We start from the raw sequence: 26,480 nt of genomic DNA, 5'->3' as shown, positions 1-26,480 counted from the left end.
TTTAAGCGCAAGCCTGTATCTTCAAAGCATTTCCCCATACTATTGTTGCCCAAGTAGACTTACTTACCTGGTCCTAACACCTATCTAGAGAAAAATTTTCTTCACTGGACAGCAGCTACTAGATATTTCCTGTCAGCTGAGCATAGTAATGCTCTCACAAGCTAGTGCTCCTCGTTAACATTAGTCAGAGGAGGAGAGAGCACAAAGAGTGAGAAAGTGTTGGTGGGAAGTCCAGGTACATAGGCCTGCCACCTGAACCTTCTGGGGATAGGTGACACTGTGGGGCCTGAATTTTGTAACAGAGTTACAGGGAAAAATGGATTCTATGAAGGGTTTGGTCACTTAGACTGGCTTCAGTTACTGATGGCGAGAGTATGTTAGGATATTGCCCTCTGCATGTAGACTTGGATTCAGAAGTTAAAATATCTCCATATGTTTGGCTGCAGCTCTGAGATTGTATCTAATTAATGCATCCATTAAACAAAAACCCTACTTCAGGTTGGATTGATAGAGATCTTCTGGATCACTTCTGAAACACAAAGTACAGTAATTATTTTTAATATAATGACTTGTGTGAATACCCTAAAACATACTTCATATGGCTCAAAATTATTGGGGAACATACCTTCACTGAAAGTTTTTTGAAGATGATGGTATTAGAAGCATGACATCTCTGAAAGCCTACCATTAATTCTATTCTTTCTGTTTCATAATTACTTTTCACATACCTCTTTGTTGATGATTTATGTGTGTATTAGCGTAGCCTGTTGTCTGGCTGTATGATCTTTCAACTAAGTCCATCTTTTGCAGACGCTTTTACTGACTCTGCTATCAGTGCTAAAGTGAATGGTGAACACAAAGAGAAGGACCTGGAGCCCTGGGATGCAGGTGAACTCACTACCAGTGAGGAACTGGAGGCTTTGGAAAACGACGTAGTAAGTAAAATCTTTTTGCTTAGTATCAAACTGTGGTCATGTCATGTGATATGGTGTGACCTCCTATCATTTAGTTTTAATTGAAGTATATTGTCATCATTGTAGCGAAGGTATTTAAAGCAGCAGTTTTTTTGTCTAAACAGAGACTTCTCCCCACACTTAGGAATTATTCCTATGTTTTTAAAGTAAATCATAACAAGCAACTTACAAATTTAAATTGGAAAGCATGGGAAACTGGAAATACTGGCATGTTTTGCTTTGAAAACTTTACAGAAGAAGGCAGCCTAAGAAAGGGGTGTCTTAATTGTTGACTTTACCTAGAGGTGAGGTCAAAGTATGACTCTTAGGCTTCTTGTCTGAGGAAGAGGTACTCACTATTGAGATACGTAGTGAGTTTACGTAGTGACCTATAGACATTGGGATTAGAAGACTTTAACTATTTTTTTGAGAGTTTAAGTTTGTTGTTGTTGTTTTTTTTAATTTTTTTTTTTTTTTAACGTTTATTTATTTTTGAGACAGAGAGAGAGCATGAACGGGAGAGGGGCAGAGAGAGGGAGACACAGAATCTGAAACAGGCTCCAGGCTCTGAGCTGTCAGCGCAGAGCCCGATGCGGGGCTCGAACTCACGGACCACGAGATCATGACCTGAGCCGAAGTCGGCCGCTTAACTGACTGAGCCACCCAGGCGCCCCAATTTTTTTTTTTTTTATTTTAAGTTTATTCATTTTTGAGAGAGAGAGAGAGAGAGAGAGAGAGACAGAGCATGAGCAGGGGAGGGGTAGAGAGAGAGGGAGACACAGAATCCGAAGTAGGCTCCAGGCTCCAAGCTGTCAGCACAGAGCCTGACGCGGGGCTCGAACTCAAAAACCGTGAAATCATGACCTGAGCTGAAGTCGGACGCTCAACCGACTGCGCCACCCAGGTGCCCCATAGTTGTTTTTTTTTAAGTTTTAAGCGCAGAGCCTGACACAGGGCTCAAGCTCATGAACCATGGGATCATGATCTGAGCTGAAATCAAGAGTTGGACACTCAACCACCTGAGCCACCTAGGCACCCCAGAAGACTTTTACTATTTACTGGATATCCTCCTGCACAGTTTAGATTTTTTATATGGAACATATACTACTTACGCAGTTTTAAAGCCTCTATATGTAACTGATCTCCAGCCCACATGTTAGCCTCAAGCAGTTGCTTGATTGGTGGTATTACAGAATAGTCATGCCTGGAGTAGCACAGAAGGACCCAAGATTGATGGGTGCCTTCAGAGGCAAGCTTTAGTATTAAAGTTGCCATCAGAAATACTGGGATAATGCTGTGTCCTCTTTCTGAGATGGATAAGGATTATGCACTCTATTTTGTCCCTTTACACCATTCAGACTTTAAACGTTGAAGGGGTTGCAACATTAGTGAAATGACTATCTAGGCATTAATATTCACTAGTGAAGATTCTTGCAGCCTCTGCCCCCAGTTGGTTGATTCTTACGGATTAAAGAATGCAGGCTAGCTTTTGACAGTGGTAGTTTCCTCATAGAAGTGTAGAGTTATCTATACTGAGGTTACAGGTTAGCATACTGAGCCCTTTGCTCAGGGCCCATAGAAGCTGTTAATGTTGAGACCAGTTCTAAAACCCAGCTCTTGTGACTTTGCACAGTGATTGTGTGTTTACTCTCTCATGCTGCTGTCTCTTCGAGCATACCCAGGGGAAAGGGGGGGATGGCCAGGATCTGGTACCATGCTCACACCTTGAAATACGGATGCAGCAATGAAAGCTTTGGCTTATTCCCTTCTTCCCCCGAAACTCTGGAAGTATTTTTGGCTGTCAGAAAGCATCCTTTATCCCTCATGAGTAGATCTCATGATCAGTCAACTCAAGAAGGTCTCAGGTATTTGCCCTATAGAAAGATGGCTGTTAAGGAGTAGGGAAAGAATTCTGACCTGAATGCTTACGTTTTATGAAGTAACTTGAAATGTTCTAAACTTTTACATATATTGTCTGAAATAATTGTTTTATATAGTCATTTGCCACTTTGTAAGGGGTGATATATAGAAGAAAAATTTTTTCTTAAAACGTTTTTAAAGGAAGTTTTTGCCTGTTTTTTAATTAGCTAGATTTTGCTGTTATATATGATAGATAGTGTTAATGCAGGATATTAATTGTACTTAAAGAAGAGAAATACTTTGTCATTTTGAAAAATGAACTTTATTTTCTTCTAGTCTAATGGATGGGATCCCAATGATATGTTTCGATATAATGAAGAAAATTATGGTGTAGTGTCTACATATGATAGCAGTTTATCTTCATATACGTAAGTTTAGAAAATTGACTTTTTTAAGCGAATTTGTCTTTGATTTTCATCAGCTTATGTTAGGATGTTGAATAAATAAATATTTCTGTTGGATTTTAGTTTAAATAATTATGTGAAAGAATTAATCCTGTCACTACCTAGGCTGATAAATTCTCATTAAAACGGAATACATTTAGTTTACATATAACCTAATTTTATGCTCTAGATAATTTTTTTTTTTTTTTAAGCTGTAAAAACTCTGAATTTGCAAGTATAGATGTTATGGGGCAGTAGTCAATTTAACCAGTTTTGGAAATGTTACATTCCTCTAGGGAAAAGTGAAACCGAAAAAAAAGCTAATTTTGACTTATACATAAGTAGATCAGTGTAATTCTTCTATAGTTCTACCCGTATTTCAAACTCTCAACTTTCTTAATAGTGTTTTGGGACAGTTCTATAAACTGTGACTTTAAAATACTCACTTTGCTTTTTCTTTTCCTCACGTTTCAGGGTACCCTTAGAAAGGGATAACTCAGAAGAATTTTTAAAACGAGAAGCAAGGGCAAACCAGTTAGCAGAAGAAATTGAATCAAGTGCCCAGTACAAAGCCCGAGTGGCCCTGGAAAATGATGATAGGAGTGAAGAAGAAAAATACACAGCAGTTCAGAGAAATTCGAGTGAACGTGAGGGCCACGGCATAAACACTAGGTATTTAAAGGAAATCATGATGCAGTATTTTGGATACACAACTCAAGGTCTGTGTGAGAAGGTGTATTATTATTATTATATTTCATCTTCCTTTAATATAGCTTAGGTAGAGAATGCAAGTGGAATTGGTTTAAGATTCTGTTAGAGAAAAGATTATAGTAATTTTGGAAAATATTTTTTGAGCATCAAGCTTTACGAAGCCAAGTGTTGGAAATACAGTGATGAGCAAACCAAGGTTTGGAAGAGCTGCTTAAAACACAGTGATCAGATAGGGGTGGGGGTGCACAGAGCATAGTAACAGATCGCTAGGATTTGCTAGATTAGAGGTGTGTTCAAAGTATTAAGAATATCCAGAGTGAGGATGGCCTACCATGTAACTGTGGAGTCCGAGAACGCGTCACAGAGGAGGTGATGTTTTGTGATAAGATAGTACATGTGTCTACTGCCCAGAGAGAAGTATGAGAGGGGCATTCCTTGCATGGTGAAAAGACACGTGAAAGAACCTAGCCAGCTGAGGACGAGGCTGGTTATTTTGTACGTCTGGAATACAGGGTGCTGTTGGGGGTGCAGTGTTGGCATCTGGTGATAGGAACTGAGGTAGTGAAGGACTTTGTGTCGTGTTAAAGAGCACGCTGTAGGCAGGGGATGGTGTGAATGAACTCTGGGACATTGAGAGTTGGTTGAAACAGGGAGACAAGTTAGTGTATTGAAATTGTTCAAGTGTGAGAACTTGGTAACCACCTAGGCCAGGGCTGGTGATAGAAAGGTTAGAAAAACCAGTTGACCCTAAGGTTTCTCTGATAACTAAGTTGATTGATGTTTGTACTGGTAAAACATAGAGCAAGTGTGAGGGGAGATAGAGTGAGCTTATTTGTTCAATTTATCGCAGTTGAGGGGCTCGCAAGCCTTAGATAGATTTAATTCGTAAACACGTGTTGAGAACCATCTGCTACATACCTGATAGAATAAGATATAAATTCTTGAAGACACAACTTAGAGTCTGAAGGTTGGAATTAAAGTGTTGTTCGGTGGGAGATTTTGAGACTGTGGGACTGGCAGTGTGGATTTTAGGATTCGTCAGTATTGCTGGTATTGAATGAAAATCCAATGACTAGCCACAGACCAAGAGGAAACAAAATAGAGAAAGCAAGGACAAAGAAAGTTTCAAGAAGACAGGCCACATTTGATATTAGAATCGGCCGTCTAGAGGCCAAGTAGGATAAGAATGAATACACTTGTTAAACTTTTTTGCTTAGGAGGAGAATCTGAGAGAAAAGGAAAGGCTAGAGGCTAGACCTGAGGGTAACATGGAAGAATAGGGGTGTTTGGGAGTGAGACAGTTTGGTTTAGTGTTTAACCTTTTTATAACAAGCATTCGCTTCTGCCTAAATTACTTTTCAATTTGTTTCATTGGCCTGATATCTATTAGGATGAAATGATTTAGAGGATCTCTCATTTTCAGGGAAAATAAATATATTCCTCCTGGACAAAGAAACAGAGAAGTCCTATCCTGGGGAAGTGGGAGACAGAATTCACCGCGTATGGGCCAGCCTGGATCGGGCCCCATGCCGTCAAGATCCACCTCTCACACTTCAGATTTCAACCCGAATTCTGGTTCAGACCAAAGAGTAGTTAATGGAGGCAAGTATTTTGACCAAATTTGTCAATGTCAGTGATCAGATACATAGTTTTCTAAGTATTTAAGTTTAGCATAATTGGTAAGAGCATGCACACCTTCAGTGATTTCTGTGGAGTAGTTTTTACTTCAAAACTATTTAAAATTTGCTTTTGTGGATATCAAATGAGTAAAATTTGTATAAGTCTTTGGCATATATCGTATTTAGTATGATGAGATTCTCACATGGTATGATAAAGTGCTAAATTTAGCCAAAGATACTCACTTGGCCAAAAAACACTCCACGTATAAAGAAATTGGAAACTTTGGGTAGGCTCTCAGTTTTTTAAAACCCTGGATGATAAAATGATTTAGACACGGTTTATATGGAAAATCCTAGTCTGTGTGAAACACTCAGTGGTTAATACAGGTTCATTTTCGTAAACTGTTTATACATTTATATTCTGCTTACTTCAAGAAAGGATTTGAGGTAACTTGCTGTACAAGACATGAGCAAGAGTCATGTGAAGAAGGTGAAGAAAGAAATGTGCTTAAATAAACGATAAAAACAACTCTTAGTTTAAGGATGGATATTATAGTTTAGCAGAAGTAAAGTGAAGGAGACTTGCATCTTTAGAGCAAGAAGATATTTTTCCGCTCTAAATCCTAGGGTGTGGATCTTCCGTGTGAGTCTGGGATACTGGACAGCAGTGTTTTAGGCCACAGGGAAATACAATAGCAATACTACTTTACTCACCCGGGGAACAAAGTAGACGTTCAGTTTAAGGTATTCACGTTTGGAAAGCTAAAACGGAAAGGAGAGAACACTGAGTTTCCAATTTCAGTTGTTTCTGTTGAGTCTCTCTCCAGAATTCCTCTCCAAACAAACACTCTTGAGTATTTTCTGTACTTAGCGTTGGGGGTGAAATTTCTTTGCTCACTGAGTAAAGAATTTTAGTTGTTTATGAACAGAATTTCCAAGTAAAAAACCTGAAGGGGGCTAGGAAATGTATGATACTCAAGTGTGTGGAACCCTATGGAGAGGAGACCTGGACTGTTTCCTAAGATTAAGGTAAGTGCTGTGTGCTGTGTAATGTTACACATTAGCTGTATCTTTACCTGTGCCTGTCCCTCAGTGTCACTTTATTTGGTGATGACTGCTCTGTAGTTGCATTCTTTATTAAGCAGTCTCTTAAATAAGTGTTTACTGTATAAATTATTTAGCAGGTCCCCCTTCTTTTTTCTAATTTGTTAAGATTGGAATGTTTTCTTGAAAAGGCAATGAATATTAACCTTTGTCACTCCTGTGACTCAAAAAATAGTAGTAATGGTTTATTTCTACTTAAAATGGACTTGCTTGATGAGATTTCAAACTGAGTCTTCGAGTGTAAACTAGATGAAAATCACAGATGGTTATAAAAAAACCCAGCATTTTTAATGGGATATAATAGCTGCTGCTTATTTTCATGTTTCAAAAGCTAAAACTAATATAGTAAATAATCTTATTTTCCTGAGTTTTGTGATTTATTGTGTGAAATTACCTAGTTTATGTTATATTCCTTTTAATGATTGATTACTGAGAAACAGTTATAGAACCAGGATTAATAGGCAGAAAGTCTTAACTGTCTTCTTCAATAGTATGTGTAGATCCTAATTAACCCTTTGGGAACGTGTGTTCATTTAAAGAGACTTAATTTTAAGGAGGTTAAAGTAAAATGTGAATTTATGTCAGTTAAGTTATGCTAAAACTTATCACAAATCAAATGACTGTCCTCAAAGGGTTAAAATGTACAAGAAATCATTTTTGTCATTTTACTTTTTTTTCTGTTTACTTTTTTCCCTCATTTTTTTCTTTAGTTTTTATACTTTCCTTCATATCATTTGTTCTGTCAGGTGTTCCCTGGCCATCGCCTTGCCCATCTCCTTCCTCTCGCCCACCTTCTCGCTACCAGTCAGGTCCCAACTCTCTTCCACCTCGGGCAGCCACCCCTACACGGCCGCCCTCCAGGCCCCCCTCGCGGCCATCCAGACCCCCGTCTCACCCCTCTGCTCATGGTTCTCCAGCTCCTGTCTCTACTATGCCTAAACGCATGTCTTCAGAAGGTACAATACCACAATTTGTTCATGTTTTTGTTTGTCTTTGTTTAACTCCTATGTGAGTTTATAATTACAAAATAGTTTCCTCTTCATTATTTAATAACCTATAATTTCCGTGTTTTAACTTTAGTTTATTAAAACTATTTCTATTAACCTTTTGTTCATGAGAAATGTGGTAAATACTGTGTGAAGCAATGAACTGTCCTGGATTGTAAGAATGAGGGTTTAATCTCTGCCTGGTAATGATGCTCTTTTACAGCCCCAGAAGGTCTACTCCAGGTTTCTGTCCCTCTCAATATGCAATGTAAACAGTGGCTCATGATGAACAGTGAACTTTCTTTACCCAGTCTTGGCCTTACTGTAGAAGCTATCATAAAAAATAAAATAATGATAAAAAAGAACCTATTATTTTACAGTTACTTGGCCAAGGTACTAGTGAACCTACCTGTTGGCCATAGGCAGGAATGGTGGTTTAGAGGTCCTTTTTGAGAGGGACAGTCCGTGTAGTTGCCTTCGTGTGTTTACCCTTAGATTATAATATGGAGATTGGTCTTATGTTTGGGGGATTTAAGAAAATTAGCGTCATAATATTTTCTAGTGAAAGTCTAATCTGGAAGAAGTCCTTGATCTAAGATAAAGTTGTTACTAAAAACCATGTGCCCTTGTCAAAAACAAAACAAAACAAAACAAACCTGTAGTTTTCATGCAATATTTGATGCTATACCCTCTGTTGCTATGTAGCAAATACATGGAGGTATTGTAGGAAGGTCACGTTTTAATATAAGTGCAGTGCATATGTTAAAGACCTGTTTTCTGAATAACTCCTTTTGATGTTTATTTCAGAGTATTTGTGTTAGAATTTTGATCTGCTTTGTTCATTAAAATCGCAGTTGATACAGTTACTGTTGAGACTAATACAGTTTTCTGGCAGTGCTTCCCTGGAGAAAACTATGTTGGCTGCTTTTTAATAAACTGTTGCCATCTAGGCAAGACGGAGGTCATGGGATCTTCACTAAAGTAGCTAACCTTGAACAGCATGTTGCACTGATTTTCAAGGTGACTTCCTTGCACAAAAGTGCCTGTAATGGTGGCCACTAAACAAGAAGTTAAATTCTATTGAAGTATTTGTTGGGATGCATTGTTTGAGTAAAAACAGGACTCACTAGTGAGTACGTACATCTTCACCACAGTAAATTGTCAGGACTGCTTATGGACTGACTATTCGGGCAGAAGTACACCCTCTGCATATTGAGAGGCTGCTACATTATCCAATTTTTCTTTTTAACTAGTTTCAATTAAACTGTTTTCCAGTCATGTAGTTAGATGACACTGAAGCATGTTTAAAGTGTGAACTTCACAAGTAAAACCACTAAATATTAAATACAATGGTTTTATGTATTTAGTATAGGTGAGTACATTTTGTTTCTGTATTTTATGTATTATCAAAAAGAATGAATTTTTTTCCAAGTTAAGAGTTTGATTTCATTGCGCTATACCAATTAGCCTTCTTGTTCTTTTTCTCTAAATGGGTGTAAAAAATATATATATAGATACACAGTTACCCAATTCGTAATTCAATTTTTTTTATGTAAATCCCTTCTCCAGTTGAAAACTATGATATATAACATTAACATTTCTTTTTAACATTGTGTCCATGGGTAAATTCCTACTGAGAACACAAATTTGACATTCTAAAGAGTTCAACAGCAAGGTGAGGGTGAAGATTGGCTTTGACATTAACAGTGAGTTTTACTGAGTGTTAGCACTGTCTGGCTTCTCTACTGAGAGCAAGTCTGTCTACTGTTTTCACCTGATTGTTTTGTTCGACTGCAGAGTAGACTTTTTAGAAATAGAAATCACAAATGGGTTGACAGAATTAATGACCGAGAATTTTGACAATTTATATAGTGCAAATTTCTTCTCCAAATGTCAATTATTCTAGTGTTTCAGGTCTTTTCAGTAGAATTTTCAGCTCATAGCCTGGTTAAGTATGAGAAACTGCTTACAGGTGAAGACTGCTTTAAGGCATGGGTTGTAAAATTTATTACCATGGCAGAAGAGGTAGATAAACTAAGATTTTATAGAAATTTAAGAAAGGTGTGTAGATATGTTTCCATAGTATAAAAGCACATAGGGATCAATAGTCTTTTATTTAAAATTTTTTTTCCTAATTTTAGAAGTAATACAGAAAATTTGAGGGGAAAAGCTAAAAGTGTGTGGTAAAATAAAACTTAGGTAACCATAACTTCTGTTAACATTTTATTGTTTTTATTTTTATATGCCTACAAGTAATGGATATAGATTAAACAAATTGCCAAAAGTCTTTGAAAAGTTATGACATCTCTTTGATTTCTTATGTCAGCTTCATCCCTCCCTTCCTTTAAAAATAAAGGGAAATAATCTAAAATTTATTTATAAAACCTTATGGCATTCCACAAAAGAATTCTGAAAGAATATGGCCAAAAATACGTTGTTTTGTTTTTGTTTTTGTTCATTCTTTTATAACCAAGGAGAAAGTAGAGAGAGAGGTGTGTGTGTGTATGTGTGAATGGGGTATATGTGTTTAGCAGAAAAGTTGTACTGATGGACGTTGTATCATTTATGTGATGTTCACTATTCCTTTCTTAGGGCCTCCGAGGATGTCCCCAAAGGCCCAGCGACACCCTCGAAATCACAGAGTTTCTGCTGGGAGGGGTTCCATTTCCAGTGGCCTAGAATTTGTATCCCATACTCCACCAAGTGAAGCAGCTGCTCCTCCAGCAGCAAGGACCAGTCCTGCGGGGGGCACGTGGTCATCAGTGGTCAGCGGGGGTAGGTAACACTTGGCTTGGAACATAATGACAGTGTTCATTTTGTAATCCTGCAGGTACAAAGGGCTCCACCACTCACTCACTATATGTTAGAGCAAACTGTGTGATCATTCTGAGTTTCAGTTTTGTCAATGGGTTAATTTCTGCCTGTTCTACTTTATGGACTTGTGATAAGATTCATATGAGATTTGTAAGTATGAACATAAGTCATAGTTTTATAAAGTACCACTCAAATATAAAGCAAATACAGTATGAGGGACCATACTTCCTATCTTCTGAGCAGTTTTGTCCACAGATTCATTCCACAAAACCTGGGCTCACAGTGCTATGTGTTTCTAAAATTAAAAAAATTTTTTTTTCTAACGTTTACTTATTTTTGAGAGAGAGAGAGAGAGACAGAGAGTATGCGAGCCGAAGAGGGGCAGAGAGAGAGAGAGGGAGACACAGAATCCAAAGCAGGCTCCAGGCTCCACGCTGTCAGCACAGAGTCTGATGCAGGGCATGAACTCACAAACTGCGAGATCATGACCTTCGCCGAAGTTGGCACTTAACTGACTGAGCCCCGCAGGCGCCTGCTTTGTGTTTTAATAGCATGTGTATATGGCGCTAATTTCTGATTGTATTTCCCTTATGAAGAATATCAAACATAACTCGAGGGGCCCAAGTTTTATCTGTGATTAGCCTGAGGAATGTGCTGACAGCAGTTATAAAATTATAAAAAATACACTTTGATAAGAACTTACAGTTAATTTAATGTTTTGCTTCCGTAACTGTGGAGAGTTAGAGCACGCAGTGATAGAGGTTTTTTGTTTTGTTTTTGCTTTTGTTTTTGTTTTTTTTTATCATCTATCTTAATCAGCACATAGAATCTTTAAAAGAAAAAAGATCTTGGGGCACCTGGGTGGCTCAGTTGGTTGAGCCCCTGACTTCGGCTCAGGTCATGATCTCGCAGTCCGTGAGTTTGGGCCCCTCGTTGGGCTCTGTGCTGACAACTCTTGAGCCTGGAGCCTGCTTGAGATTCTGTGTCTCCCTCTCTCTCTGCCCCTCCCCCCACTCATGCTCTGTCTGTCTCTCTCTCTCTCTCTCTTTCTCTGTCAAAAATAAACATTTAAAAATTTTTAAAAAGAAAAGAAATCTTTATTTTAAAAAAATGTTTTAAGTTTATTTATTTTGAGAGAGACAGCACAAGTGGGGGAGGGGCAAGGGGGTGGGGAGAGAATCCCAAGCAGGTTTCGTGCCAACAGCACAGAGTCCAACGTGGGGCTTGAACTCACAAAACCGTAAGATCGTGACCTGAGCTGAAACCCAAGAGTCAGATGCTTAACTGAATGAGCCACCCAAGTGCCCCCAAGAAAAAAGATGTTTAAACTTAACCAGAAATATCTCCAAACTCTGCTGAATGCTTTAGTTAATATATATTGCTCAGAATCATGTATGTATAATTTTATTGTAAATTCCCTTGTACTTCTGTTTTCTTCCTTGATCTTTAAAGAAAACCAAAAGAAATTAGATTTTAGATATTAGAAATTAGGTATTAATTAGGATAATCTAGTTAGAAATTAGATAGTAGTTATTAGAAGGAAATGATTCATTTAACAAGAGAATGGAAGGTCTAGAAACCTATTTCTTCTGTTGTACCATTAATTATTTGACATTACTTAGAATCTGGAGATGAATTTGAGAGTAACAACATGATTATAGAAGTGAAACAATAGAAACTGTTGTTATATTTATCCGCAGAATAGTGTTACAGGTTTGTTTTTTTATACTTATTAGAAAATTGACAGTCGTTGAAGTTTCCTTTCCATGATCCTATGACTTCAAAATGTAAAGAACAACTAGAGTGAAGCGAATTGAACCATTTTCTCTAAATCTTTGAATCTGAGTTCTACAAATAAGTTTATAATGGAACAGGAAACCTATTAGATGCTTACTTGAGCTCAAGTGGAGTATGAATCCCAGCATGAATTACCTTCCTCTTTTAGCTAAATCGGTTCCCCAATTTCCTTAGTTATTGCAAAGTGGCTCTTGAAGAGGCAAAAAAAGAACATACAGGATTGGCTGCAAGCTGCCAAAAGGTGTTTGAGTTTATTATTTGAAGGAGGAACAAATAAGCCCATTTCTTTGGGACCTTCTACCCCATTATTAAAGAGACCTCTCACTTCATCTTAAAAAGTAGTGTTTATCCTGTCTTAGAATTCCAGGATCTAACGTGATTTAAAGTACTTCCTTTTAGAATTAATACATTTACTTACAAGGAAAAACTACATTTGTACTTAGGTATTAATAATTGTTGTCATTCTTCAGATACTTGTGTTCTCAGTCACCACCACGATTCCTTAAGACTTCTGAAAAGAAAACAGAGTGATGGGATAAAGAGTAATCGGGATGGTGGTCAAATTAGGACTATTTTACCTGTATTTTCAAAGAAGCCTCTTTGAGGAAGTGACATTTGAGCTGAGAATTTAACGTTAACTTTTCTCTTTCTTCTAGTTCCAAGATTATCCCCTAAAACTCACAGACCCAGGTCTCCCAGACAGAACAGTATTGGAAATACTCCTCCTGGGCCAGTTCTTGGTTCTCCCCAAGCTGGTATTATTCCAGCTGAAGCTGTTGCTATGCCTGTTCCAGCTGCATCTCCCACGCCTGCCAGTCCTGCATCCAATAGAGCTGTTACCCCATCTATTGAGGGTATGTAAGAAAGGGCTTCCAGCTCCAAAATGTCATTTGTGAAGTTCATTGTTAGAGTTTAATGTTAATTGTATGAAAAATGCAATGTCCATTCATAGGTATATATTTGAGCATACATTTAAAATTTTACATAAATGGAGTTGTTTAAGTAATACTACTAATTTCATAAATGTTATTCTTTTTTTTTTTTTTTTTTTAATTTTTTTTTTTTTCAACGTTTTTTATTTATTTTTGGGACAGAGAGAGACAGAGCATGAATGGGGGAGGGGCAGAGAGAGAGGGAGACACAGAATCGGAAACAGGCTCCAGGCTCCGAGCCATCAGCCCAGAGCCTGACGCGGGGCTCGAACTCACGGACCGTGAGATCGTGACCTGGCTGAAGTCGGACGCTTAACCGACTGCGCCACCCAGGCGCCCCTAAATGTTATTCTTGAATGTCTGTTAAACAGGGCTGACATTCTTGGGTAGTAGCTATTAATATAAATAAACTTACTGGTGTTTGATAGGTCTGCAAAGGAGAAAAGCTTATGGTTAAATGGAAATGTTTTTTCCCAAAAACTATAGTAAATAAAAATTGTTGAATATTTTCCCATTTTACTTTTTTTTTTTTTTTTTTTTAATGTATTTTTTTTTTAGCTAAGGATTCCAGGCTTCAAGATCAGAGGCAGAATTCTCCTGCAGGGAATAAAGAAAATATGAAGCCCAGTGAAACATCACCTAGCTTCTCAAAGACTGAAAATAAAGGTTAGAGCTTTAAAAAGTCTTCTTGTATAACGTGGAAATAGGAAGGATATGTCTGATCTCATGCCAAATACAGATTGTTTTTGGTCAACACTTTTTCTTAGGATTGTGTGTATTTAAATGCATAAATTGACCAATGTCAAAATCTGTGATTAATATATTGAATAAAAGAACTTATTTTCATTTCTAGTATCTCCTCCTAAAAGGATTTTAAGTTAAAGATTTGCAGTAAATCTGTATTTAACTGTTCCACATTTCACAGGTATATCCCCAATTGTTTCTGAACATAGAAAACAGATTGATGACTTAAAGAAGTTTAAGAATGATTTTAGGGTAAGTGTTACTATTGATTAATGAGTTAGGATTTTAATGTCCTAAGAATTTTCATATCCTTCATTTACAAAATATATGCACACCCAGAAACCTCGAATGATGTGTGTAGAAAGCTAAGCATTCTTCAAGTTGTCTTTGCCTGTACTTTTAAGTAGGTAACTAAAATCATGTACTATGATAAGAACTAAACAGGTATCAAATGAAAGAGAATATAATTGTGACATTTGAAGCCATCATAACATAAGTTATTATTTGGTGTTCATTTGATTACATTATTCAACGAAGAGTAGAGCAAAGCTGAGGCATTAATTACCTGATGTGGCGAGTGAATGATGGACTGGACCTCAGTGTTCTTAGGTAGTTGCAGATTTATACTTTGTGCACAAATGTATTGGTAGAAATCTTTCTCTAAAACCATTTCTCTGTCTTAAGTCTTGTTAACATACTCTAATCTCTCCTGGATGACCATTGCATTCTTTTCTACAGCCTTTACCATAGTAATACACTTGGCATTTCAAGTCATATTTTGAGACCAACTCAGGAGGTCATCTTGAAACTTAGCTTCTTAGAGGGAAAAGATCTGATGATTAGCCTTAGAAAAAAATGGCTTTCTTAAGAGATGAATCAATCAGGGGCGCCCGGGTGGGTCAGTCAGTTAAGCGTCCGACTTTGGCTCAGGTCACAATCTCACAGTTCATGGGTTTGAGCCCCACATCCGGCTCTGTGCTGACAGCTCAGAGCCTGGAACCTGTCTCACATTCTGTGTCTCCCTTTGTCTCTGCCTCTCCCCCACTAGTGCTCTGTCCCTCTCTCTCAAAAATAAAAATAATAAAAACATTTTTAAAAAATTACAAAGAGATGAGTCAAATCAAAAGGCAGCCTTTTCCTAGCTTGCGTTGGCTTCCTAAAAATTAATAAATTTTTGCTGATAGCTTAATTTTTATTGTCACCATTCAAAATATTACATATCATATTTTATCACAATTTATTCAGCTTTAGTGCTGTTAATAGGTGTGAATTTTAATTTTTTAAGCTATAGTTAATGCATGGATGGGACACCAAGAATTATGACTGAATGCCCAGATGTCTGGTTTAGTATGTCATGCCCTCCAACACAATTAAAGCCCTCCTGTGTACTTGGCTGCCTCAGCTGCATCCTCCTGCCAGAGGGAAGGGTTTCTTTCCAGTGCAGTTCTTGATGCTGTGTCATTGAGTAGATTCCTGAAGAAGAGATGATACTATTTTGCATGATCTTCCGTTTGTTATAAATTGAGCTCATGCTATAGGAACTGCCCATTTCCTTAGCATTTTTTACAGTCAGACATTCAGGTCCCTTCTTACTTGAATTTAATTTATTATGTTTTGAAGGAAAAAACATTTTTACTTTGGAGCATATGAGTTAGTACATTTCTTGTAGCAGTTATATTGAGATATAATTTACATGTTATACAATTTAGCCATACAAAGTGTACAATTCAGTGGGTTTTAGCATATTCACAGAGTTGTACAACCATCACCACACTTAAGTTTAGAACATTTTTCTTCGCCCCAAAAAGAAACACCATAGCTCTTAGCAGTCACTCTTTTGCTTTAAACCCCCACCCCAACCCCTCACCTTTCCCTAGGTCCTGAACAGTTTACTTTCTGTCTCTATACGGTTGCCAGTTGTAGACATTTCATATGAATGGAATCATGTAATATGTGGCCTTTTGTGTCTGGCTTCTTTCACTTAGCGTAATGTTTTCAAGGTTCATCCATGTTGCACCATTTAGAAGTACTTCACTGGTTTTATGGATAAATACTATTCCATTGTATGGATATACCACATTTCATTTATCCATCAGTTGATGTCTCTTTCAGTTATTCCCACGTTTTGACTATTATAAATAATGCTGCTATGAACGTAGTGTAGTTATATTTTCATTTCTCTTGGCTATAGATATCTAAGACTGGAATTCCTGGGTCCTGTGGTAACTCTGTCTTTAGCCTGTGGAGGAAAACGTCCAGACTGTTTGCCAAAGCAACTGCACTGTTTTGCATTTCCACCAGCAGTATATGATGTTTTCTGATTCTCTACATCCTTACCAACACTTGTTATTGTCTTTGTTATTAGAGCCATCCTTGTGGTATCTCATCGTGGTTTTGATTTGCATTTCTCTGATGGCTGATGATGTTGAGCATCTTTTTATGTGTTCGTTGGCCATTTGTATATCTTTTTTTAGAGAAATGTCTATTCATTTAAAAAACTGAGTTGTCTTATCAAGTTGTGAGAGTTCTTTATGTGTTCTGTGTACAGGTCTCACATCAGATACACAGTTTCTAAATTTCTTCTACCATTCTGTAGATGGTCTTTTCACTTTCTTGATGTTGACCCTTGAAACTTGAAAACTTTTGATTTTGTTGAAGTCTACTTTATCTTCCTTTTCTTTTATTGCGTGTGCTTTTGGTGTCATATCTTAGAAACTTTTGCTTAATCCATAGTCATAAAGATTTATTCTTATTTTCTTGTAAGAGTTTCATTTGAGGCTGTGATCTCTTTTGAACAGTTTTTTAATATTGTGTGAGGTAGGCTTCCAGATTTATTTTGCATGTTGCTCTCGCTTGTCTCAGCACCTTCTCTTAAAAGGGTACTGAATTGAATAATCTTTGTCCCCTTGTGGAAGCTCCGTTACTGGAGTCTGAACTCTCCTCCATGACGTCTATATGTCTCTCTTTTTGTCAGTACCACAGTGTCTCTAGAGTTAGTATGTTTTTAAACAGCCTACAACTTCATTTAGTAGAAAACATTACGTAATGTTCTTGTACTATTAGATCACAACTTCCTGCAATCTTTAACACTTGACTCTTAAATTCCAGGTAGTTGTAGGATTAGCATTCTACGTCTTTAGGACTTCTAATCTTACTTCTGTTGGGGGCCTGAATAAGTGTGAATGTATTATTAAGTCTCTTACAAGTAACTTTCTGGTCCATAAGTGAATACTGGAAAGCAAGGAAATAGTATTAAGAATGTTTGAGAGTAAGCTTATAATTTCCTAAAGGTAAAATAGCATTATTAGTTTACATTTATTATTTCCTATGTGTCCTACACTGTCCTAAGTGCTTGTGTGATAAATCCCTTAGTGTCCTAACATCCCTTTGAAGTAGGTTCTATTCTTTGAGGCAAAGACAAGTTAACTAATTTGCCCAGAGTCACATGGCTAGTTAAAAGAAAGGCCTGGCCATCTGTGTGTTCAAGTTTCTAGTAGTGCATTGGACAGTATCTAATGCATAGCGTGTCCTACATAGTGCATAGTGTCCTGCATACCTGCATGTCCTGCATAGTGTTCTGTGAATGAATCATCAGAGCCATCCTCATGACATGCACTTGGCCTTGAACTGGGGTGGTTCACAAACATCTGTAGTCTTTCATTGAGACAGAATTAGGAGTACCCTGTGGTTTTGTTTTTTCCGTTCATTTTCCTTGACACCCATCTGTAGGATCTAATGTAGCTGTGTGCAGGTTGCTGATAGCTTTATGTGTGTAAGAATTGCTAGTAATTTGATCTGTTACAGATTAATGGTACGAGGTTTGGAGGTAAGTAGACTATCTGGTTTGAATCTTGCCTTTACAAAACCATAAGTATGACGTTGAAACATGTTATCTGCTTCTCTGAAGCTGAAATGGAATTACTGTAGAACCGATTTCATAGTGTTCTTATGAGAATTAAATGAGATGCTACCTGTAGTGTTTAACATAGTACATGACCCACAGTGTCTATTCAGTAAATACTAATTCCTATTAGCAAAGTAAAGATGATCGAGAATTTTACTGTCAATCAGTATTTTCTTGTTCTCTAAGTCACAGAAGAATTTCAGTTTTCCCATTAAAAGTTTATACTGCCCAAAGCAACCTATAGATTCAGTGTAGTCCCTATCAAAATACCAGTGGCATTTTTCACAGAAACAGAATAAACAATCCTAAAAATTGCGTGTTACTACAATAGATTTCAAATGGCCAAAGCAATCTTGAGAAAGAAGAAGAAACCTGGAGGCATTCCTGATTTCAAACTATGTATAAAGCTGCAGTAATAAAGAATGTTACTGATGTAAAAACAGCCATATGGGTCAGTTATAGAAATAGAGAGCCCAGAAGTAAACCCATGCATATATGGTGAACTAATTTATGACAGGAGCCAAGAATATAGAATGGGGAAGGGACAGTCTCATCCATAAATGGTGTTGGGAAGACTGGACTGTCTAACACTATACCCAAAAATTAATTCAAAATAGATTAAAGACTTGAACGTAAAACTCCTGGAAGAGGGGCGCCTGGGTGACTCAGTCGGTTAAGTATCTGACTTCAGCTCAGGTCATGATCTCTCGGTTTCGTGGGTTTGAGCCCCGTGTCGGGCTCTGTGCTGACAGCTGGGAGCCTGGAGCCTGCTTCAGATTCTGTGTTTCCCTGTCTCTCAGTCCCTCCCTGACTCATGCTCTCTCTCTGTCTCTCAAAAATAAGTGAAAACAAACAAACCAGAAAACCTCCTAGAAGACTTCGCCATAAGCTCCTTTACATTGGCAGTGGTGGGCAGCAATATTTTTTGGTTTGACATCAAAAGCAAAAGTAACAAGAGCAAAAATAACACACGGCAAAGGAAACCAACAAAATGAAAAGGAAACCTACTGCATGTAGAAAATATTTGCAAATCACATAACTGATACGGAATTAATATCCAGCATGCATAAAGAATTCCTACAACTCAGTAGCAAAAGAACAAGGAAACTGATTTTAAAATGGCAGAGGGTCTAAATAAACACTTTTCCAAAGAAGACACAGATAGGCAACAGGTCCATGCACAGGTGCTCACCACCAGTCACCAGGGAAGTGCGAATCAAAACCACAATGAAGTATCCCCTCACTCTTTTAGGATGGCTATTACCAAGAAGATAAGAAGATAACAAATGCTGACCAAGACGTGCACCTTTTGTGGAAACATAAGTTGGTTCAGCCACTAAGGAAAACAGTTTAGAAGTTCTTCAAAAATAAAAATTAAAAATAGAACTACCATATGATCTAGCAATTTCACTTCTGGGTAATTATACAAGGAAATGAAAATACTAGCTGAAAAAGATAGCTGCACCCCATGTTCATTGCAGCATTATTTACCATAGTCAAGACATGGAAGCAACCTAGGTGTCCATCGATGGATGCACGGATAAAGAAAATTGTGTGTGTATATATGTAAGCACACACAGATACACATGTATTTTTATATAACATATACGCAAATGTGCACATGCATACACGTTATGTAACAGAGTATTCAGCCATATAAAGGAAAGAGATCCTGTCATCTGCCATGACCATGGGTGGACCTTGAGGGCATTATGCTAAGTGAAATGTCAGACAAAGACAGATAATTGCATAATCTCACTTGTGTGTAAAATCATAAAGAAAGAAAAGAAAAAAAACTCATACAGGTTGATGGTTGCCATAGGCCAGGGGGCAGTGAAATGGGGAATGGGGTCAAAAGGTACAAACGTCCAGTTATAAAATAACAGTTATATCAGGAGATGTAATGTTCAGTATGGTGACTACAGTCAGTAATACTGTATTGTATTTGAAAGTTGCTAAAAGAGCTGATCTTTTTTTTAAAAGATATTTATTTTGAGAGAGACAGTGTGAGTGGGGGAGGGACACACACACACACACACACACACACACACACACACACACACACACAGAATCCAAAGCAGGCTCTAAGCTGTGAGCTGTCAGCACAGAGCCTGATGTGGGGCTCGAACTCGTGAACTGCAAGATCATGACCTGAGCTGAAGTCGGACGCTTAATTGACTGAGTCACCCAGGTGTCCCTAAAAGAGTTAATCTTGAAAGTTCTTGTCATAAGAGAAAAAAAATTGTAACTGCACTTCACGGCTGTTAACTAGACATACTGAATTTGCAGTATATACATATATTGAAGGAATATGGTGTACGTCTGAAACTAATACAACGTTATACATTAATTGTAGTTCAATAAAAGATAAAGTTCAATTTTGGGGAAAAAGTCTTCAGTTTTCACTTAGGTTTACTTACTATACTGCAGGTAGGAAATACAGCAGAATGCTCAAAAGTATGAATTGTGCCTTAGTTTGCCCATTTGTAAGGTAGTGATAATAGTGTCTATATCACAATAGGTCTGTTGTAACAGCTAAATGAATGAGTTTGTAAATCATTTAGAACAGTGTCCAACCACAGTATTATCGATAGATTTTCCTTTATACGAATACGACAATAGAAGTCTTATTTTTGCCTCAGAGACTCTTATAAATACTCAGAGAATCTTATGCAGTATACAGGTGGTCTGTTAGGTTGGTAGCCTCTACTAAAGACTTATGTGAACAAATGGCGGCTTAAACATTAAGTGCCTATATTGTGGCTTAAATTGCCGCCGGGTGCAAATAATGTTCCTATCACCTTTTGCCCTGAGCTGCTTGTGGACTTTCTAACTCTATTGGTGATGCAGTGAGGCTTGAGATGCATAATGCTGTGTGCCAAGCCTCAGGAGTGAGACTTTGACATTTGTTTGCCCGTCTCGAGGCTTGAGACATAGTTTGTGTCTGTTCAGCCTTGCAGTCCCTTCTTGGTGCTTGGAGCGGCTGCTTATATTCTCATTGCCTCTTCAGCTTTTTAGGTGGTGCCTTTTTCCTTCTTTTTTTCTTGTTATTTCCTTCATCTATTTCTCTCTCTTTTCTTTGGAGTATGGCATCTTAAATCATCTTGGGACGGTGGTAGCATTGTTTTCTTCTGGCCGGCAAACTTAAAAACCTCAGCAACTATTTCATTGACATCTTTTGTCTCCTGCTTTTCTTCATGGTACTTGTATTTTGCAGTTTCTTTCTTTACAAGTTAGAAGGTCTAACTGACCAACATGTCTAGTCCAGTGTCCCTTTGAATCCACCTACTTGTGGCTTCCCAGCCCACTACTTCTTGAGTCCAGGCCCAGGACTTAGTCCAGCCTCCATAACGGTCACTGTATATGCTCACTTGGCTCCCTCCATTTCATTTTCCGCAAGACTACTGTGTTCATCTTTGTGAACTACCAGTCTGCTCAGTACTAAACCTCTTTAAAATTCTTCAGTGACTGCTCGTTTTCCTGAGAATTAAAAGCTAGAGTCCTTAACGTAGCTTTCAAGTTCGTTTATCATCTTGTCCCTCTTCGGTGAATTTGCCATTTCTTTACCCACGCATTTGTGCTTCAGCCAGTAGTGCTTTTCTGTTTCACAGTGTGGAGCCGTCTTCTTCTCTTCCCTTTGATTTTTAAGCATGTTGTTTCTTTAGCTTAGACAATTCCATTTTCCAAACTACTACTCCCCGCCCTCCCCCTTCCCCCCCCCCCCACCAAATCTTTTCTACCTTAGACTCGATGACTTTCACTGAAGAACCTTTTTCTAGAAGTTGCTTTTCCTGTAGGATCCCATAGCATTTACCACATTTTGTTAAGTATCTGGTCTCACCCAGGTGATGGGCTGTTCGAGGATAGGAGCTCTTCCATGTTTTCCATACCGAGCAGGCACAATTTCTGACACAGGGAAGGCAGGAAGTAAGTATTTAACTTTTGAGTTTAGGACGTTGGAGTGCTTAGATGACTATGGTTGTGTTGCATATACATTGTGTTCTGCTATTATTGCTTTATAATAAAAACATTCTTAAAGTAATGAAAAAAGCCTTATTCGGTATATCTCAAGCTTACAAATATTAGTTTGCTTATACTCGTGGAGAAAATTCATTATAAAGTTATTTAAAATATTTAAGCATAATTATTTCCTTTATTTAGTTACAGCCAAGTTCTACTTCTGAATCTATGGATCAACTGCTAAACAAAAATAGAGAGGGAGAAAAATCAAGAGATTTGGTCAAAGACAAAATTGAACCAAATGCTAAGGATTCTTTCGTTGAAAATAGCAGCAGCAATTGCACCAGTGGCAGCAGCAAACCGAGCAGTCCCAGCATTTCCCCTTCAGTCCTCAGTAATGCGGAGCACAAGAGGGGACCTGAGGTCACATCCCAAGGGGTTCAGACTTCCAGTCCGGGATGCAAACAAGATAAAGATGATAAAGAGGAGAAGAAAGATGCAGCTGAGTGAGTAGACCTCGAATTGAGCACATCCTGTTATTTGCTTAGATGTTTCTTAAAGGGTACAGGGCCCTTCAGCTCAAGAATCTGTCTGGACATTTGGACCTGTTTTGTAGGTGGACCTCAAGTTACAAACAGCTGGGCTAAACCAGTGATGTCTTAAGTACATCAGGTCTTTGCACTCTGCACTTCTCTTTTCCTTCCCCATTTTTGTTTCCCATGGTCAAAAACTAGACTAAATTAAGAAAGTTTTTTTTCTGTAAATGTACAAGGAGTTGAAAAATTACTGGCTTTTGGGAATTCTGTCCCCTGGCCGCTAGTCAGTACCCACCTCCTGGCTCTGCTGCTGAGACCAGAAACTGTCACTGCCGAGAAGAGGAAGAAGTATCTGGTGCCCCTACTTGGAATTCAGCATGTTTTCTATCATAAACAGTGTTTTACTTAATGGTTAGATTTGTTAAGATAAACTTAATTCTGCACATTCAGAGTATTATCAATTGAATGGATCTTTGTGGGCTAGCCTCAGAACCTAATCCAAGCTAACCACTGTTAATTCATTTGTTCTGGTCTCCATACAGTCCAGTTATGGCTGAACTTTTGGAGTGCGGCTTGTTGATCAAAAAGAGTGCTGCTGCTTAATTTGAAGCAAAAGTTTTTATTTCTTAGAGTCATGATTTTTCCCAAGGCATGTCACGGAGGAAACGCTTTGTCACATTAGAAAATACTGCGTGCTAGGGGGCACCTGGCTGGCTCAGTCAGCAGAGGGTGTGACTCTTGATTTTGGGATTGTGAGTTTGAGCCCCATGTTGGGTGCAGAGGTTACTTAAAAATAAAATCTTAAAAAACAAACAAACAAACCCACGTGCTAGAGAATTGATATATTAGGGATTGCTTTTAGGAATATTTTGTCTTACCAGTTTAAATATTTGTTGATTGCCTCTGAGAGAAAAACTATATATTAACTTTTTTTTTTTTAGTTGCCCCTTTTTGGCCGATCCTTATCAGATTAAAGAGTGGGAAATTCGTGCATATGTTTTAATGAAGAGGATTAGTGATTCAGTAAGAATTGTTTAATGTATGTTCAGCAGTTTAACAAAACAGGTATGGAAGACTTGAGAGAAACATAAGTTCCATGCAGATTTTACTGGCCCTTTTTAATTTTCCCCTGGTTTAGGCAAGTGAGAAAATCAACACTGAATCCTAATGCAAAGGAGTTTAACCCTCGTTCCTTTTCTCAGGTAAGTTTGTTTCTTTCTTTGAAGTAATCTAGTCTCGAAAATGATAAATGTAGTAGTAGTAGGATTTCCCCCATACCTGCCATCTAAAGTCAGTTATAGGATGCTGAAAAACCTGTAGTTTCTGTTCCTTTTTCTGTGGTCATTTATGAATACTTCTGAGCCATGGAAAAGGTTCATGTTTTGAGCCATGGAAAAGATTCATGTTTTGTTTTGTCATCAGTTAGATGTGATCTGGGGCAAATCTTTGAATCTTCCTCACTGGCTGGCTAGCAATGAACTATTATTCTATTAAATTTGTAAGAAGATATTTCTTTACTTTTAGAAACACTTTCCAGGGGGCACCTGGGTGGCTCAGTTGGTTAAGCATCTGACTCTTGATTGGGTCATGGTCTCTCAGTTTGTGAGTTTGAGCCCAACATCGGGATCTGCGCTGACATCGCAGAGCCTGCTTGGGATTCTCTCTCCTTCTCTCTCTGCCCCACCCCTGATGGCTCTCTTGTTCTTTCTTCTCTCTCTCTCTCTCTCTCTCTCTCTCTCTCTCTCTCTCTCTCAAAAATTAAGTAAACTCTAGGGGTGCCTGGGTGGCTTTGTCAGTTAAGCGTCCAACTTCGGTTCAGGTCGTGATCTTGCGGCTCATGGGTTTGAGCCCCATGTCAGGCTCTGTGCTGACAGCTCAGAGCCTGGAGCCTGCTTCGGATTCTGTGTCTCCCTTTCTCTCCACCCCTCTCCCACTCACGCTCTGTCTCTCAAAAATAAGTAAACAATTAAAAATAATTTTTTTAAATTAATTTTAAAAAGATGTTAAAAACTTTCTCCAGTTCCTTAAGGATCACTTATTTTTAGGTGCTTAAAAAGCTGTCATTTTTAGTAGTATTATTGATGTTGGCAAATTATTGTAATAAATGAGTTGGCAAATTTAATTTCCTACATAACTTTTTCCTTTTATTTTAAACATATGGAAGTTTATTTTCTAAAGTTTTTTTCATTAAAAGGGACTAATTTAAAGTGAGTAGATCTTAGAAAGATGAGAAGATCAGTTTTCAGATTGCAATAATAGCTTTTCACCTGAAGATAGTTGATTTTTATTTTTGTAGCCAAAGCCTTCTACCACCCCAACTTCACCTCGTCCTCAAGCACAACCTAGCCCATCTATGGTGGGTCATCAGCAGCCAGCTCCAGTTTATACTCAGCCTGTCTGTTTTGCACCAAATATGATGTATCCAGTCCCAGTGAGCCCAGGCGTGCAAGTAAGTCCTAGAATTTAACGTGCACTTACCCTCCCTAGTTATTTTTATTTGACCCCAAGCACTCTCTAGGAATGGGGTGACTTGAGGTAGTGATGGCGAAACAAAAATACTTGAAAAGAGGAGGCATGTGATGGCATGGTATGTTTTTAGTATAAAATGTGAGAATGTTTTCTGGTGAGAAAGAAAGATGGTTTAGATTTACTGGTTTGGGGTTTGTCCTTTTAGGTGTGAGTGTGATTTTATTTTTTAATGACTCCTGGCAAACCAGGAGACCTCAGAACTAGCTCTCTAACAATATACCAGTAAGAGAAAATAGTAAAATATATTCTTACTATCATAAGAGCCTAATTTTCATTTTTTTTTTTTTAATTCTCTCAAGCCTTTATACCCTATACCTATGACGCCCATGCCAGTGAATCAAGCCAAGACATATAGAGCAGGTAAAGGTGAGAATAATCCTGCCTGTGTTTGCTTGTAAGTGTGCATGCTGCATGAATTAAGTAATATTTGTGGTTCAGCTTTGACTTTTGATGAGCCTGTATGCTGACTTGTGGTACCCAACACTGCCTAAGGTGTTCAGATGTATTTTTTTTTTAATGTGTATTTATTTTTGAGAGAGAGAGTGTGCATGCAGCAGAGGGGCAGATGATCCAAAGCAGGCTCTTTGCTGACAGCAGAGAGCCCAGTGCGGGGCTTGAACTCATGTACCATGAGATCATAATCTGAGCCGAAGTCAGATGCTTAATGTACTAAGCCACCCAAGCACCCTAAGATGCATTTTTATGAACAAAACTAGGAGAGGAGAAATGCTCATCAGTTATGATTGTTCAAAAGAATTCTTTGAAAAGAATAATTGAATTCTGAAGTTTTCAATGTTAAATTTTGAGGAGTGTTTGTTAAATTATTTTACCAAGTTGCTGACCTTTGAATTTTTTTTTTAATTTTTTTTTCAGTATATGAAATTTATTGTCAAAATGGTTTCCATACAACACCCAGTGCTCATCCCAAAAGGTGCCCTCCTCAATACCCATCACCCACCCTCCCCTCCCTTCCACCCCCCATCAACCCTCAGTTTGTTCTCAGTTTTTAAGAGTCTCTTATGCTTTGGCTCTCTCCCACTCTAACCTCTTTTTTTTTCCCTTCCCCTCCCCCATGGGTTTCTGTTAAGTTTCTCAGGATCCACATAAGAGTGAAAACATATGGTATCTGGCTGACCTTTGAATTTTATACTAACCTGCAGTTCCCCACCCCCACCCCTACTCCCCATCCAGAATTTCTTTTTGAGCGGAGGCCAGCTCACTTCAGAAACCATCAGAATCTTCATAGTAGAGGGATGTTTCCTCTTCTTAAGATGGCATTATAGTATAGTATGGCTCTTGGTGTGAGAGAGGCACTTTATCTTCAGGAGGCAGGGTCATTTCTAGTAAGGGAGAACAGGCACATGTCAAGAACAGCACCTATAAACATATGCTATGCTCAGAAGATGGGAAGTGACTGGATAATTGGTTTGTCCATAATTCACATTTGGCAATTATCAAGATTTTGCCATATTTACCTGAGGGTGCTTTGTTTTGTTGCTGAAGTATTAAAAGTAAATCGCAGACATCATGCCATTTTATTCCTATGTACTTAGTGTGTATCTTTCTGAATTATGGACTTTTTTTTCTT

At 38.1% G+C, this 26,480-nt stretch overlaps 1 protein-coding gene across 13 annotated transcripts in view; it reads left to right on the top strand.

Moving 5' to 3' along the window:
- ATXN2 (ataxin 2) overlaps positions 1 to 26,480 on the top strand; it is a 128,332-nt gene that overhangs the window by 66,090 nt on the left and 35,762 nt on the right. For 10 of the 13 annotated variants that reach the window (XR_009604089.3, XR_009604090.3, XR_009604088.3 and 7 more), the window contains 13 exons: positions 811 to 935; positions 3,150 to 3,241; positions 3,731 to 3,928; positions 5,391 to 5,569; positions 7,437 to 7,646; positions 10,269 to 10,451; positions 12,944 to 13,141; positions 13,778 to 13,885; positions 14,145 to 14,215; positions 22,029 to 22,333; positions 23,502 to 23,565; positions 24,660 to 24,812; positions 25,192 to 25,258. Coding sequence is in view for 7 of the 13 variants with exons in the window: in XM_060612307.3 (XP_060468290.3) it covers positions 811 to 935; positions 3,150 to 3,241; positions 3,731 to 3,928; positions 5,391 to 5,569; positions 7,437 to 7,646; positions 10,269 to 10,451; positions 12,944 to 13,141; positions 13,778 to 13,885; positions 14,145 to 14,215; positions 22,029 to 22,333; positions 23,502 to 23,565; positions 24,660 to 24,812; positions 25,192 to 25,258 (1,953 nt within the window). In the remaining 6 variants the exon portion in view is untranslated. The remainder of the gene's footprint in view (positions 1 to 810; positions 936 to 3,149; positions 3,242 to 3,730; positions 3,929 to 5,390; positions 5,570 to 7,436; positions 7,647 to 10,268; positions 10,452 to 12,943; positions 13,142 to 13,777; positions 13,886 to 14,144; positions 14,216 to 22,028; positions 22,334 to 23,501; positions 23,566 to 24,659; positions 24,813 to 25,191; positions 25,259 to 26,480) is intronic. The other 3 variants (XM_060612302.3, XM_060612304.3, XM_078435803.2) reach the window with 2 other exon arrangements.

The sequence above is a fragment of the Panthera onca genome, chromosome D3 (assembly GCF_046562875.1).
Source record: "Panthera onca isolate mPanOnc1 chromosome D3, mPanOnc1 haplotype 2, whole genome shotgun sequence".
NCBI classification, from domain to species: Eukaryota; Metazoa; Chordata; class Mammalia; order Carnivora; family Felidae; genus Panthera; species Panthera onca.
Note: the sequence above shows the minus strand (reverse complement) of the source record. Positions and strands in the feature narration are given on the sequence as shown.